Genomic DNA, 13,030 nt, shown 5'->3' on the forward strand with positions numbered 1-13,030 from the left:
TTCTAAATATTCTTTTTGTTTTTTATTTTAAAAATAAATGAAAGCGAAATAAATTGACATGAAAGTTTGTAAAATAAAAGTGTATTTACCTGTCAACGAGATTCTCCATGCTGCTACGTAATCGTTGGGAAAAATTCGAGGACATATTTTTCATCTCCGAGATACCACGTTTTAATTCGGTGAGATCGCTCTTCATAGAGCTAGCCTTCATTTCACTCGACGAGGAAGATGTAGAAAGGGAGGAAATCCTCTGGGAGGATTTCACCCTGCTTGAACTGCTGCTACTGCTGCTGCTACTGCTGCTCTGGCTCTGATTCGTCGTTAGCATCTGTCGAGTTAAAAGTCGTTTACGTTCTATTTAAGATCCACGTGAGGTGAGTCACACGCGTATTGCTCTACTCATCTCTATCTAATCGTATTTGTGTATATGTGTGTATATGATTGTCTCTCTCTCTTTTTTTTCCTTTCTCTCTTTCTCTCGTTATTTTACTTGAGTCTCTCTGGCTCGAATCTCTTTCATTTTCCCAAAATTATTCTAATCATCCAAATCAGAATAACCTGTGATCTCAAAATTCTTTCACGGTCTCGATTCGATGAAGTTTCTATTTCTTCCAAAAATTTGAAAGCACACAGACACACCTACGCACGCACGTACAACTATATTTCATACAATGAACCATATACCATTGCTGCTATTATTACAATGTTCTATTTTTACAGGATTAAATAATCCATCTATATTTCTATTTTACGTAAATGCACGAAGAAAGGTTACTTAACTCTTTTCACCACGTATCCTTACAATAGTTTAAAATGAATGAAAATTTATTGTATTTTTTAACAAGCGCATTTTGTTAACCGATCTTTAAAGTCAACAACAGTAAAAGAAACTTAACGAGACGAAGAGACCTACCGCAGTGAGGTAGTAAAATATCGTCTCGGACGAGAGAACTCGGGTTCAGGAAGAAGAAAATGCCTACTTCGAGTCCCAAGAAAGAGAAGAGAATCCAAAGAGAGAGAGAGAGAGAGAGAGAGAGAGAGAGAGAGAGAGGGTGTGCTTGGAACAGAACCGAGTAAGTGTAATTATAACCTTCTAACATTATTTTAAGAAGGGTTCAAAAGTAAAATATCTTTTAGTACCGAGTCCTTCGAATTGTCGACTAATTTGATTAAATTAAGGCAATTATTTGAGTACTATAAATAGAGAAAAGATATTTGATCCAATATTCTTGTGCCAAAACATTGTTAAAAAAATTCATAACCATTTGTTACAATGAATAATTAATTAATTTATTTATTTATTATACAATGCAAATACGAATTTTACTACAATTATAAAAACACAAATATTTCATAATACATAATTTGAATAAAAAATGTCATTTATTTTGTTATTTTTATTTAATTATTGTACATACGTAAAGTTTATAAATGGACTTAGAAGATTTCTGACGTTCTAACGTAATCAAAGACAAAGTAGAAGATTGTTTTGGTGAGTAGCCAAAGAAGCAACATTTTCGACAAGCTGTTACCAAAGATTGAGTTGTTGGAATGTTTAAACAAAAAACAAGAAAGTGCCAATGTTCTCATTTAAAGCTTATTGTAAGTAGTTACCGAGATATTTGAGAATGAAAATCAAGATAAATTATATGGCAATGTTTTTTTTCGAATGAAAGTACAACACTTGAAAAGCAAAGAAAAAGAGAGGAAAAAATGATGGCAAGAAAAAAAAAAACATGAACGTGAATGGTTGGTATTCGATTACACTTAAAGTGATCTTCAACTTCAAAATGTCTTGTTTCTATCTTCGTATCTCTGTTTCATAATATTTTCAATGAAAATATTCGACGAATGAATTGGCTCGTGTTTATGAAGAAACTTATTAGCAATCGATGATTTGGATATTGTGTAAATTTAATTAGAAGAAATTGATCTGTTTAATAATTTTGTTTCCATTGAATTTAACGAAATGGAACGTTTCATTTGAAAATTGTTGCTTGATAAAATTTACATTGTAAATAATTATTATGTATTTCGAAAAATACGAGAATCAATGGATTTCACAGTAAGAGAAAGCATTAAATATAGTTATAAAAGAATCTAATATATAAGATAAAAGAGACACACATGAATTGGTGGGCGTAACACAGAGTCATGCGAACTTTGCACTATTGCATAATCGATAATAAACGAGAGTAATTGTGCTAGACACGAGGCAAGATTAATACAAAAATGATATTTATTATTTAATCTTTATCACTTGTATTTCCTATTCAAAGTTTCACATTTATTAACAGAAAAAAGAAAAATATATATATATATATCTTTTTTTATACATTCTGAATGTGTGAATGAGAAATAATGAAATTCTTAAAATAATACAGGAAAGTAAAAACTTTAGCGATTGTTCGGGAAATCAGTTGGAATTGGTCAAGAAATAACGTAGGCGAATAAAACGTCGCGACTCTTCTTACGGTGAAGGTCGTTTCGACTCGTGCGATCTTAAAATAGAAAGTTCGATAGCAAAGGATGTACTTTTGGCTTAACGAGAATGAATATTTCTTCTCTTTTGGTTAGGCGCCGGGTGCATAAAAATCAGCTCTTTCTCTCTCTCTTTCTCACTCTCCCTTTTTTGTGACTTGGTCCACGTCCATACTTAAATATATTTTCGTGTGAGAAAAATATAAAAAAGATAGAAAGAAATAAAATTAAAAAAAAAAAAAAAAAACCCATTCGTTCCACGAAATATTTACACAGATGTTTGCACTCGATTGCTAAGTATTCGATAATACTAATCGATCATTAATCTCAATAAAAAAATTTTGTTACAATTACTGCTTGTAAAATAATCATAATTAAAATAAATGTAAAATAAATGTACTACTCTCTCTCTCTCTCTCTCTTTTTATTTTTTTTCAAAACTATTAATTTACTATCAATGATTAAGGATTATTTTTTAGGTCAAAATAATAACGAAAAGATTATGTGTTAACGTGTCTTATGCTAATGTAAATGGAATGAATTTTTTGTTTTAAAATGGAGGAACAACCTGTGATGAAGTAGTAACTTGTGGATGATGGGAAACATGGGTCCGGCCAGTGACCAGATTGTTCTTTTTTTGAAAGTTTTCCATGACCGCTTGCATGTCCCCGTTTTCTCCCCCCTCCACTGGGAACTCCGACATCTGTAATAACAAATAACAAGAGCGTGAAATGATCAATAACGTGAAATAAATTGCACACGAGCGCGTAATAAAACGATCACGCCAAAATATATATATATGTATATATAACGATCGATCAATATTAAAAGAAAAAATTAAAAAAAAAAAAAAAAATTAAAAACTCTCTCCCTGTCTGTTTTTCCAATACACTTTTGTTTTTAGTACAATAATACGAGGATAGATATTTATTAAATCGATCTATCGAAGAAGTACGTGCGAGTTAAATTATCAGAGCGCAAAATGCGATACTCTCCATTAAACTTGTGAAACATGCAAATCCAAACACCCACGTGTATGTGTAAACGCGTGCACGCGTATGCTATGTATATATGTATAGATGTGTGTGTGTTAGTTAAAAAAGAAAAAAATTGAATTTATAAAGCTCGTGCGGTCACATTCGAACCCGGATCTTTCCCGCAAATCGATACGACATATTATGCATATCTAGCGATTCTCGATAGAGATACAATCGATTTTTTTTACAATAATTCTATCGTTTCGTCCAATTCGACCTTTTTTTTTTTATTAATATGGAATTGTCGATAATGTCGTTACCTGTAATTATCTTTTTGTCAAAGATTACCCTGAACGTTGACGCTGTCAAACAAAGATGTATAAAAATATTTGCGTACCAACAACAAAACAGAGAATCATTCATCGATTTTACTTTTCATATGTACAGGGTGATCGATGTATAAGTATTTAAGTAATTACAAATACTAATTGTTTATAATTATATGATTTATTTATTGTGGAACAAAAAATTAATCAAAATAATTGGGTTTATTTAGATAAGAAATGAAAAAATGATTATAACATTCGCGTGTATATCTCTTTCAGTATGAATGTGTATGCGTGTACGCTTTCTTGTATCGTTCAGTTAAATTCGATCTCTGACCCCAAATTCTCTGAGAAGATATGTTAATATCTTTCGAGTTTTTTGTGTATGTAGTGTGTATGTGTGTGTGTGTGTGTGCGCGTGCGTGTTGTATGATTCGTACAACAAAAAAAAAGGAAAAAAAAAAGAAATGCGGAAAGACATTTCGAGTTCGAGTCATTCCATTTGGCAATCTATCAAATCGTGAGTATGTAAGTAGTAAGTACTATCGAGTGTAAAAAGAAAAATAAGTAGAAAAAGAAAGGAAACGAGAGGAAGATGGTAAAAGGGAGGGAGGGAGGGGAATAAAAAAGAAAAACAAAAAAAGAAAATTTATTTAAGCACCGATATATTGTACTCACTATAATGCGCATTTAGACGGCAATGTATTCTCGTCCCCACGTAAAAGAGGAAGAAACAATCCGTTGGTTCGAAATTTCACGATGAAATTTCTTCTTCGTTTCGGAGCCACGATGTTCGCGATCTAACCTCGACATTCGAATATAAACGCTTCCGACGAAAACATTTCATTTATATTATAATAACCAATCGTCATGATCTATTGATTTTTATTGCTTAACTGATTGAAAATAAAACAGAGAGGAAAAGAGAGTTATATATATATAAATCGATGTTACGTATACGGTTAGTAGAAACATATAATGTTAACTTTGCACGAAGAAAGAACTCGCGTTACGTACATATATAAATACATATGCATCTATCTATCTATCCTATCTATATGTCCACATATTTATGTATATATGTATATATACATATATAAATAAGAAAGAAAAAGATAGAAACTGCCGTTGACCTCGAGATGCGACAACGTGGACGGTCGGAAGAACACTGACTATCTCCTACTCGGTTGGATGCGATGCGCGCGACCCTAGCGCACTCTGCCGATGGTCGCCGTAACTAAGGAATTCGTGAACAGTTGCGCGCGCAACACGCGCCTTTTTCAAGACATTTCTTTTTCTTTTCGTTCCGACCCCACGTGTCTCCTCTTCCTCTTTTGTCTTTGAAAATAATTTCAATGAAATTTCTTTCCGGCGTTATCTTTCTCTTGAAATTATAATTATATTCCGGACACGTTTAGTCTCTTTTCTTCGTAGAATTCCACGCAATAACAACCGAACAACCAACGTCTGAGATTTATGAATGAAACTTTTAAAGTGAACAACGCGTTGCGTAATGCGTTCTCGTAAAAGAAAAAAAAAAGGAAAGAAAATGAGGAGTGTGAGTCCTTCCACGAACTAACGTTTTATCGGCGACCCACTTTGAATCTTAAGGAAAAGGATTATAAACATAGTCGTATGGTGTTTAGTCGGGCTTGAAATAAATTTATTCTTGGTATCTCCTTCTATCTTTATTTCTCTTCTTTTTCAATCTTTTTATGCAGTTAAGTATACCGTTAGGAGATCGTAGAAAGTTTTCTTTTCTTTTCTTTTTTTTTTTTTATTCTTACAGTAAAATATTGTTTTGAATGATCAAGAATGTTATGTTCTATGAGGATCGAAGGTATGCTTTTTAAAGAGGTAGATTAGTATGGACACGTATCGTCAATCATTATTTCTTTGAAAAAGAGCGACCAGCTGACTGGATAAGAGAAAGAGGGGGAATACAGAGTGGAATGTGGTCTAACAAGGTGTCTAAGAACACGACGGTTCGTTCGAATGTGTGGAATTTTGGCGAAAGCATACCGTGTACTGGGTGTCCTCGAAAACCTTCACACATGTCTTGTCTCATGGAATAGTAGGAGAGAGAGAAAGAGAGAGAGAGAGAGAGAAAGGAAACGAAAAGTGGGAGCGTGAGAGGAACGAACGGCCGAGGGATTTCCAACGGCGAGAGAGATATGTACGAGAAAGGGGGGAGAAAAAGGAGAGAGAGAAAGAATTGAAAAATACGAATGTGCGTTGGACGAAAAAGAAAGTCCCTTAATGGGTCAGCGACATTCAATCTAATCTAACCGTTTTATCCTATTTTGATATACAATAAAAACAACAAATTTCTTTCTGAAAAATTGCGAATTTCGTAATAAAATTTGATGTAAATTAAAACTTGATCACGATGAGACGTATTTACATTAACGCTTGATTGAACAAATACAAAAATGTGATAAGAAGAATCACGTGCTTCGTTGGACGCGTGCAAAACAATTTTATGTTTGAATCGGTGGACGATATAATTAAAATGTTTGGATAAAAAGTAAAAAATCTTTAGGGAAAAATTCAGAGGACTGGTATTTAATCGAGTATGCGTCTTGGACGTATCAAGGGTCTCTGTCGCCGAGAGCATTGGCAGACAGCTGTAGGCGTCTTGGCTGTTGCCAGACACAAAGAGCCGATTCGGAGACGTCTCTTCGTGACACTATCGTTATATGTTCGTATATAAGCAACTATATATATATACATATATATGTGTGTATCTACGTGTACGTACGATCGTGTTTCTGAGTTTCTTCTCAACGTCCTACATAATCTCTCTTCTACGTGTTATCTTTCAACCAGATTTCGATTGGCCTCGAATAATCTTCTCTTCGAATATGCATAATATATATATACATCTATTTATATTTTTGTTCTCTCTCTCTCTCTCTCTCTCTGACGATATTAGCATATCGATTAAACGTTTATAATTAAATAATCACGTTTTCCTTATCGAAACGCGAATAATCGATGATTTGTTTTTTAAATAAAAACAATCGATCGTATTTCAAACTCCCGAATATTATCGTAATGTATAATGTAAGCAAGTATATTCTCTATGCGTATGCATACGCATACGTGAATGTACACACATGAATATTATGCCAGCTCACGGAACAAAGGGATCTTCTGTGGAGTACCCAAGGAGAACGTGCTCGTACAACTTCTACGGCTTAAACATGCACGCATATATACTTATCCGCATACATACACAGTACACGCACGCACACAAGTATAGATTGAAAAGAGACCAACTGGAACGACAGGGAATTCCACGGCATTTGGTATTGGAGACTCTGTTCGATAAGCTTTGAAAAATACGTTTTATCTTACAATATGTTACATTGGGTTAAAGGATCTACCCATCCATGTAATCGCATAATTATTCGACAAATAATGCCATTATTATTTTTTATTGTTTTATTTTATTTACATTACGAATGATTCAATAGTCAGACATTTCATTCGATTATTCCTCTAGTGCAACAAAGTTAACAAAGGTCGTTACATAAATGCATTTAGATCGGATGCACGCATGATCGAGACTTATCAGAAAAGTTCATATTCTTGATCATTTAAATATATATTCAAATAATATATGAATAGAAAAAATCAAATAAAATTGTATCGCGCGCGTTGATACAATTTCATTCGAATATTTAATGTGTTTTTCTATTCACGTGCAAATAAGTATTATAATTATGAACAAATATTTGATCGATTGATCGATCGATCAACTTGAGATAAACCGAGAACTGATGTACAAACTATTGACGAGTTGTATTACGCAACGCAATTGACAGAGATAGATAGATAGATAAATAGATAGATAAATAGATAGATAGATAGATAGATCGATACGTAGATAGGTAGAGAGAGAAGACAAACCAGCTTATTATGGAAACCGGTACACGTAAGTATTCATCCAAAGAGTTTAACGTTGAACGAAGGAACGAAGGAACTAACGTATGCTTCCGAGAATACCGGGGACAGAAGCCAAAGTATCGAGCACTCTACCGAGAAACACTTCTTTAACCTGTTTGCAACATTTCGAAAAGCGCTTGCGTCAGGCAGTACGAATAGAATCCCGAAGCATCTTCTTTTAAAATCATCCCGCGAACTCTCCCAGTTCGTGGATTTACAAAGAGGAAAGTGTGTTTATGTTGCCCATACTCGTTTGAAAAGCCCCGCCAATTTCCGTCAGACAAAGTTTCTTCTTTCGAACAAAGAACGTTTTAAATTTTCCGCTTTCGTTCGTACAATAATCTAGTCATTTCACACGCTTATTTATAATATTGAATAAAAATTCACGGTACTCGTATGTATCTATCAAAATCGAAAAGAAAAAGATTGACCAATGCATCTCTAAGTAGAACACAGTCTAAAACCAGTTTCTAAATCAAGGCCAATTGTATTAGAATATAGAAAGAAATAAACAACTTATTAAGATCCTACTTTAAATCTTCAAATCTCTGAATTATCATAATCCTTAATCGTGTATGAAAATTGAATACATTGAGATTTCACTAGAGATTCGATGTCGATCTGTTTTAACTCGAGTTCGTTTTAAACAAATAAAGATAAAAAAAAGGAGAATACCTTTCTTTCTAGAAAGGTAAAATGAAAACCGGTTTGAGGAATCTTCGAAAAGAGAGAAAGAAACTCTCTCTTTCTCTCTCGAATATTGTGCTAAGGAAATTCTCACAAAAGAGGAGTCGATCGTTTGATTCAAATGAGTCTTATAAGTCATCACAACAATCAACAATGATTACTCATCGTTGTGAGTTAGAAGAAGAAGAAGAAGAAGAAGGAGAAGAAACAGAAACAGAATGAAGAGGAGGAAGAGGAGGAGGAGAAGAAGAAGAAGAAGAGGGAATGAAAACCTGACCTAGTCAGTATATACATATACGCGTATGTGTGTGTATTGCGAATGCGTGCTTGTGTGTAAAAGCGTGTCTCTTCGAGGAGAAACGCGATGACCAGGATTTGATCTCTCCAGACAGGAGGAGACGAGAGGTCAACATACAACGTCGACGGCACGGACTACGTTACCGGACGACGTTACCGGACGACGACGGTACGAACGTCGACGGTACGAACGACGACGGCATGGACAACAGCATCGGCGTCGTTTTAACCCGATGATGTCACGTTGTTGTAACGGATCGTGACGTGGTGTCTTGATTGCTCGTCAGATATTACAAGTGCGAATCTCGTTTGCGAGAGTCGAACGATGACGCATAGTCCACGAGTGTGACGTTTCACGATTAGATCGTAAGAGAACGAACTTCAGTGGTTCTCATAACTGGATATCTCTTATTTCTCTCTCTTAACCTAACGTACAATCATCACATGTCATACTCTTGAGAATCCCTGTCCATAATGTCGATTAGATAATAAGACGATTCTCTTTTTCTTTTTGTTTTGTTTTGTTTTTATTTTTATTTTCTTCAATATATTGCAATAATCTTAATTGTCATAGTAGCCTGACATTTGTCATAAATGTCACATAACATCGTTGTAATCTGCGAAAATTGAAGAACTCGATAATAAAGATCTAAAGTAAGAGAGAGAGAGAGAGAGAGAGAGAGAGAGAGAGAGAGAGAGAGGAAGGATTTAACGAATGCAACGAAATACTTGGACCCAGCCCACTTATTCATGAATCTCTGCTTCGCCAAGAGACTACAAAAGAGCACGATGTTTAATGTTTTCCTAAGTTAAATTCCCAACGATCACGTGCAGATGATACATTGGCATACCGAAGAGAGAATGGATGAATATTTAAATTACACCTTGGAATACCTACAGATTAGGGATTTATGTAACACACGCAAAAATAATAATATGTAACATGTAACACGATCAAAGAAAAATTGTTCAATTTGTTATTTCCACTAGTCTAATTCTTCCCTCATCCTTCTTCTTCCATTCATCCCCTGATTCTTCTAATATCTTCCGAAACAAATGTTTGCTAAGGTCGATTCCGTCGTTATCTCTGAGCGTATCGGTTCTCTCTTCTTTTAAAACACCTACTCGAATAATTGCACGATGATGTCATCCGTGAATATCATCTTTCAATGTAATACAAAAAGTATGCGTTCCTTTGTGAAAAAAAAAAAGAAAAAACTAGAAAGAAAAAATGATTAAATTACTTTAACGATTCGTGATCGATGTTTGTAATGACGTGCAAACAAATCGACAACGATGCTGTTTATCTCAGACATCATTTCCTTTTATTTAAGGATTTTCTTTTCATACGTGATACGACGAAACAATCGTACGACACAAAAAACACATATAAGCTAGCTTTTGATTTGGCACGTACAAAAAAAGAAACAAAAGGAACAAAAATGATTTGAACATTTACACGGGGAACTTACAGATTTCAAGAAGGCACCCCTACTGTTCTTGTAGACGGAACTTTGCAGCGACTTGCTTCCATGCTTGTGCAGCATGTTTAATCCTCTGTCGACGCTCATTCATAAAAATCGAAAGGTCTCATAGACCGTCTGAAGATTTCCCTCCGTCTTCTAATCACTTCCTCCAAACTGTCACAATTATTCGCACAGCTGTGAGTAAAAATTGACCTTTGTTTTGATTACCCTTAACACGTTGACTGTCACCCCCTAATTTTGTACGCGTTTTGTTATAAGGGGTCATGATTTTAAGATCAAATATAAAACAATATAATAACGTCAATCGTAGATAATTCACATAGGTTTTTCCTATTGTGCCAGTCAACGTGTTAATTATTGTTTCATTGGTTTTTTAAGTACGTAATTAAAATAAAAAAAAAACAATTCTTTTTTTCGTTGAATTTCTTTCGATCCTTTGCCGTTACAAATTATGAAAAGTTAATTATAATAATGAAAACTTAACAAAATACACGTTTTAAGTATCGAGTTTTAATTGAGAAATATTTTCGAAAGGAAAACTTTCAAAAATCTCTTCTCAAGTATTCTTCTCATTTATCTCCTCCAAGTTTTATCAATGTTAAATGTTATTGATAAGAAAGGCTCCTTATCAATTGAGAGTTCCGGTATAACAAGTTAACTACAAGGTTCAATAATAAGAAATGAAAAGATATATATACTATTTTACTCGATTTACGAACTAATATCGCGATATCGGATTTGTTTTATTACTGGCAAAAGAACGCGCGAGAAGTGTTGACTAACAGATCGTGCAAGGTCGATAATAACGTGTTTATAACAATACTATAAAGGTAACAGCTGTTCAAATATTCCCGCCAATTTGTTCGGACACGCACACACATTCGACGCGTTTAACAATGCTCGTTTGAAAAAAGGTACCGAAAAAGAAAGAAAAATAATAATTGAATAATTAAAGTATGAGGAAACTGTCTATGTTGATTTTCTAACGATAATGATAACAATAACAATAATAACAATAATAATAATAATAATAAAATAATATAAATATACAATACTTATCAATTAGATATGAAATATTTGAAATAAATCATTATAAATAACGAACGACGATTTAAAATTCGAAGAATTTAAGAATACTTTTGGTAAGATTTATCAAAAGAAATTTCTTATTAGCAATATCTTCTCTGATAAAGTTCATGGAAAAGATTTCGGTATCGGTCTCAAACATTATTTACAATGCTGATAGGAATGAGGGGCACGGCACGAAATAGAACGACGGCACGACACGATATGGTACGGCACAGATCTACAAACCGAAAATTTCATTACAATATCGATTTAAAAATAAACTAATTTTGTTATTCAATGAATGAAAAAAAAAAGGAGAGAAAGAAAAGAAAAGAAAAGAAAAAAGGCAACACAACATTCGTTTCCTCCCGGAAATCACGTATCGAATCTCCGTAAACGGACTCCTGTTGCATGTTCGTCGCACGTGCATCGAGTTACTGCATGCTTCGATGATTATTATTTACACGCTAGCTTGACGTCTAACACAATCACATACACATGTTCGTTTAAAAGATTCTTTCCATATTGTACATTTGAAAAAATTGAAGAAAATTTTGAAAAGTATAAAAAGAACAAGAAAAAACAAACGCGCAAAGGATCGAAACAAAATGAATGTAAAAATGATGGATCTTACGCGTTGATGAATTCGTTGGTTGAAATTGTACACATTGAAAAAAGCTGACGAATATTTTTTTTTTTTTAAGGAATTTTTGTTGGAAAAATGTGTAATCAAAATGAATGAAGAACGTGGGTTTGTTTTAACGTGATAAGAGGGAAGAGTTTCACTTGTACGCTCACTTTTATCGTTTCGCTATCTCTATATAAGTACGGTTGTTGATTGTGCCGGTTTTCACGAGTTCGTGTTCGTTCGATAGATCGATCAAATCGATCAAATCGATTTATTCGATGATGCGTCGCCAAGGAGGAACACGCGTTAACTGACTATCAGAACGACGCGACTCGAGGAGTCTTTTGCTGCCGACCTGTTTACTATTAAGCAGGTGGTGGTGGTAGTGGTAATAATACGGTGGTAGTGTGTGTGTGTTAGTAGAGTAGGAGTAGGAGAAGTACGCTTACGATTCGAGTAAAAGGAAGGTGCCGTCGTCTCTATACCGATAAGAGAGTAGTGGGGAGGAAAGACTAACATTGAATAAAGTGGAGATGGAATTAGTGTAGTGTGGTAGTAGTGTGGTGGTGGTTGTGGTGGTGGTGGGTCAATTTTAAATCTTCCAGGAATTCAATGATTCATCGCAAAAAGGTGAGACAAATGTGTACGTATAACCTGCACGTTACCTGTTTATTGGAACCGAAATATGTGGGCGGGCGCACGTATTTAACAAGTTGTTTCCTCGGATTCTACAGATTTCCATAATTGTGTCTTGTATCGATTCATTTCAATAATTATTTTTCATATTTCTTGGTATAGATTTATTAATTAATATTAATACACATAATATATAATAAGATATGATATTATGCAATGTACAAAATTGTTATCATTAAAATAAGACTATAATAAAATGAAACGAGTTGAAATGAATGATTTGAAATGTTGTTGATTTCATTTAAGTAAAAGTTGAATATACACGTAAGGGATTGAGATCAAAAGTCAAACGTATACGAATTTCTTGTTCATTCCAAGCGTCCATTCAATCGTTGCGATCCATTCTCGTTTCTTATTGGACAGAAACGAGTAGTCACTGGTCCATTCACTCGACCGATGACGTAACCACGAGCGTACTACGCGTACGGAGTG

General features: G+C 34.2%; 1 protein-coding gene and 1 long non-coding RNA gene across 13 annotated transcripts in view; one reads left to right on the forward strand and one right to left on the reverse strand.

Moving 5' to 3' along the window:
• Nucleotides 1-13,030, reverse strand: part of Sarm (sterile alpha and armadillo motif) — a 70,037-nt gene that overhangs the window by 9,665 nt on the left and 47,342 nt on the right. For 2 of the 9 annotated variants that reach the window (XR_016176610.1, XM_015319516.2), the window contains exons 1-4: nt 11,909-12,186; nt 10,192-10,380; nt 3,050-3,184; nt 90-328 (exon numbers count right to left, since the gene is read on the reverse strand). Coding sequence is in view for 1 of the 9 variants with exons in the window: in XM_015319516.2 (XP_015175002.1) it covers nt 90-328; nt 3,050-3,184; nt 10,192-10,290 (473 nt within the window). In the remaining 8 variants the exon portion in view is untranslated. Of the gene's footprint in view, nt 1-89; nt 329-3,049; nt 3,185-4,462; nt 4,954-10,191; nt 10,381-11,908; nt 12,211-13,030 lie in introns of those variants that run through there. The other 7 variants (XR_016176614.1, XR_016176613.1, XR_001475618.2 and 4 more) reach the window with 6 other exon arrangements.
• LOC149032546 (uncharacterized) overlaps nt 3,252-13,030 on the forward strand; it is an 89,657-nt gene continuing 79,878 nt past the window's right edge. The window contains exon 1 of one of the 4 annotated variants that reach the window (XR_016176620.1): nt 3,252-4,312. This is a non-coding gene — a long non-coding RNA (uncharacterized LOC149032546). The remainder of the gene's footprint in view (nt 4,313-13,030) is intronic. The other 3 variants (XR_016176621.1, XR_016176622.1, XR_016176623.1) reach the window with 3 other exon arrangements.

This window comes from Polistes dominula, unplaced genomic scaffold (assembly GCF_049000335.1).
Source record: "Polistes dominula isolate Pdom_NZ unplaced genomic scaffold, Pdom_raw_medaka contig_23, whole genome shotgun sequence".
In the NCBI taxonomy this organism is placed as follows: domain Eukaryota; kingdom Metazoa; phylum Arthropoda; class Insecta; order Hymenoptera; family Vespidae; genus Polistes; species Polistes dominula.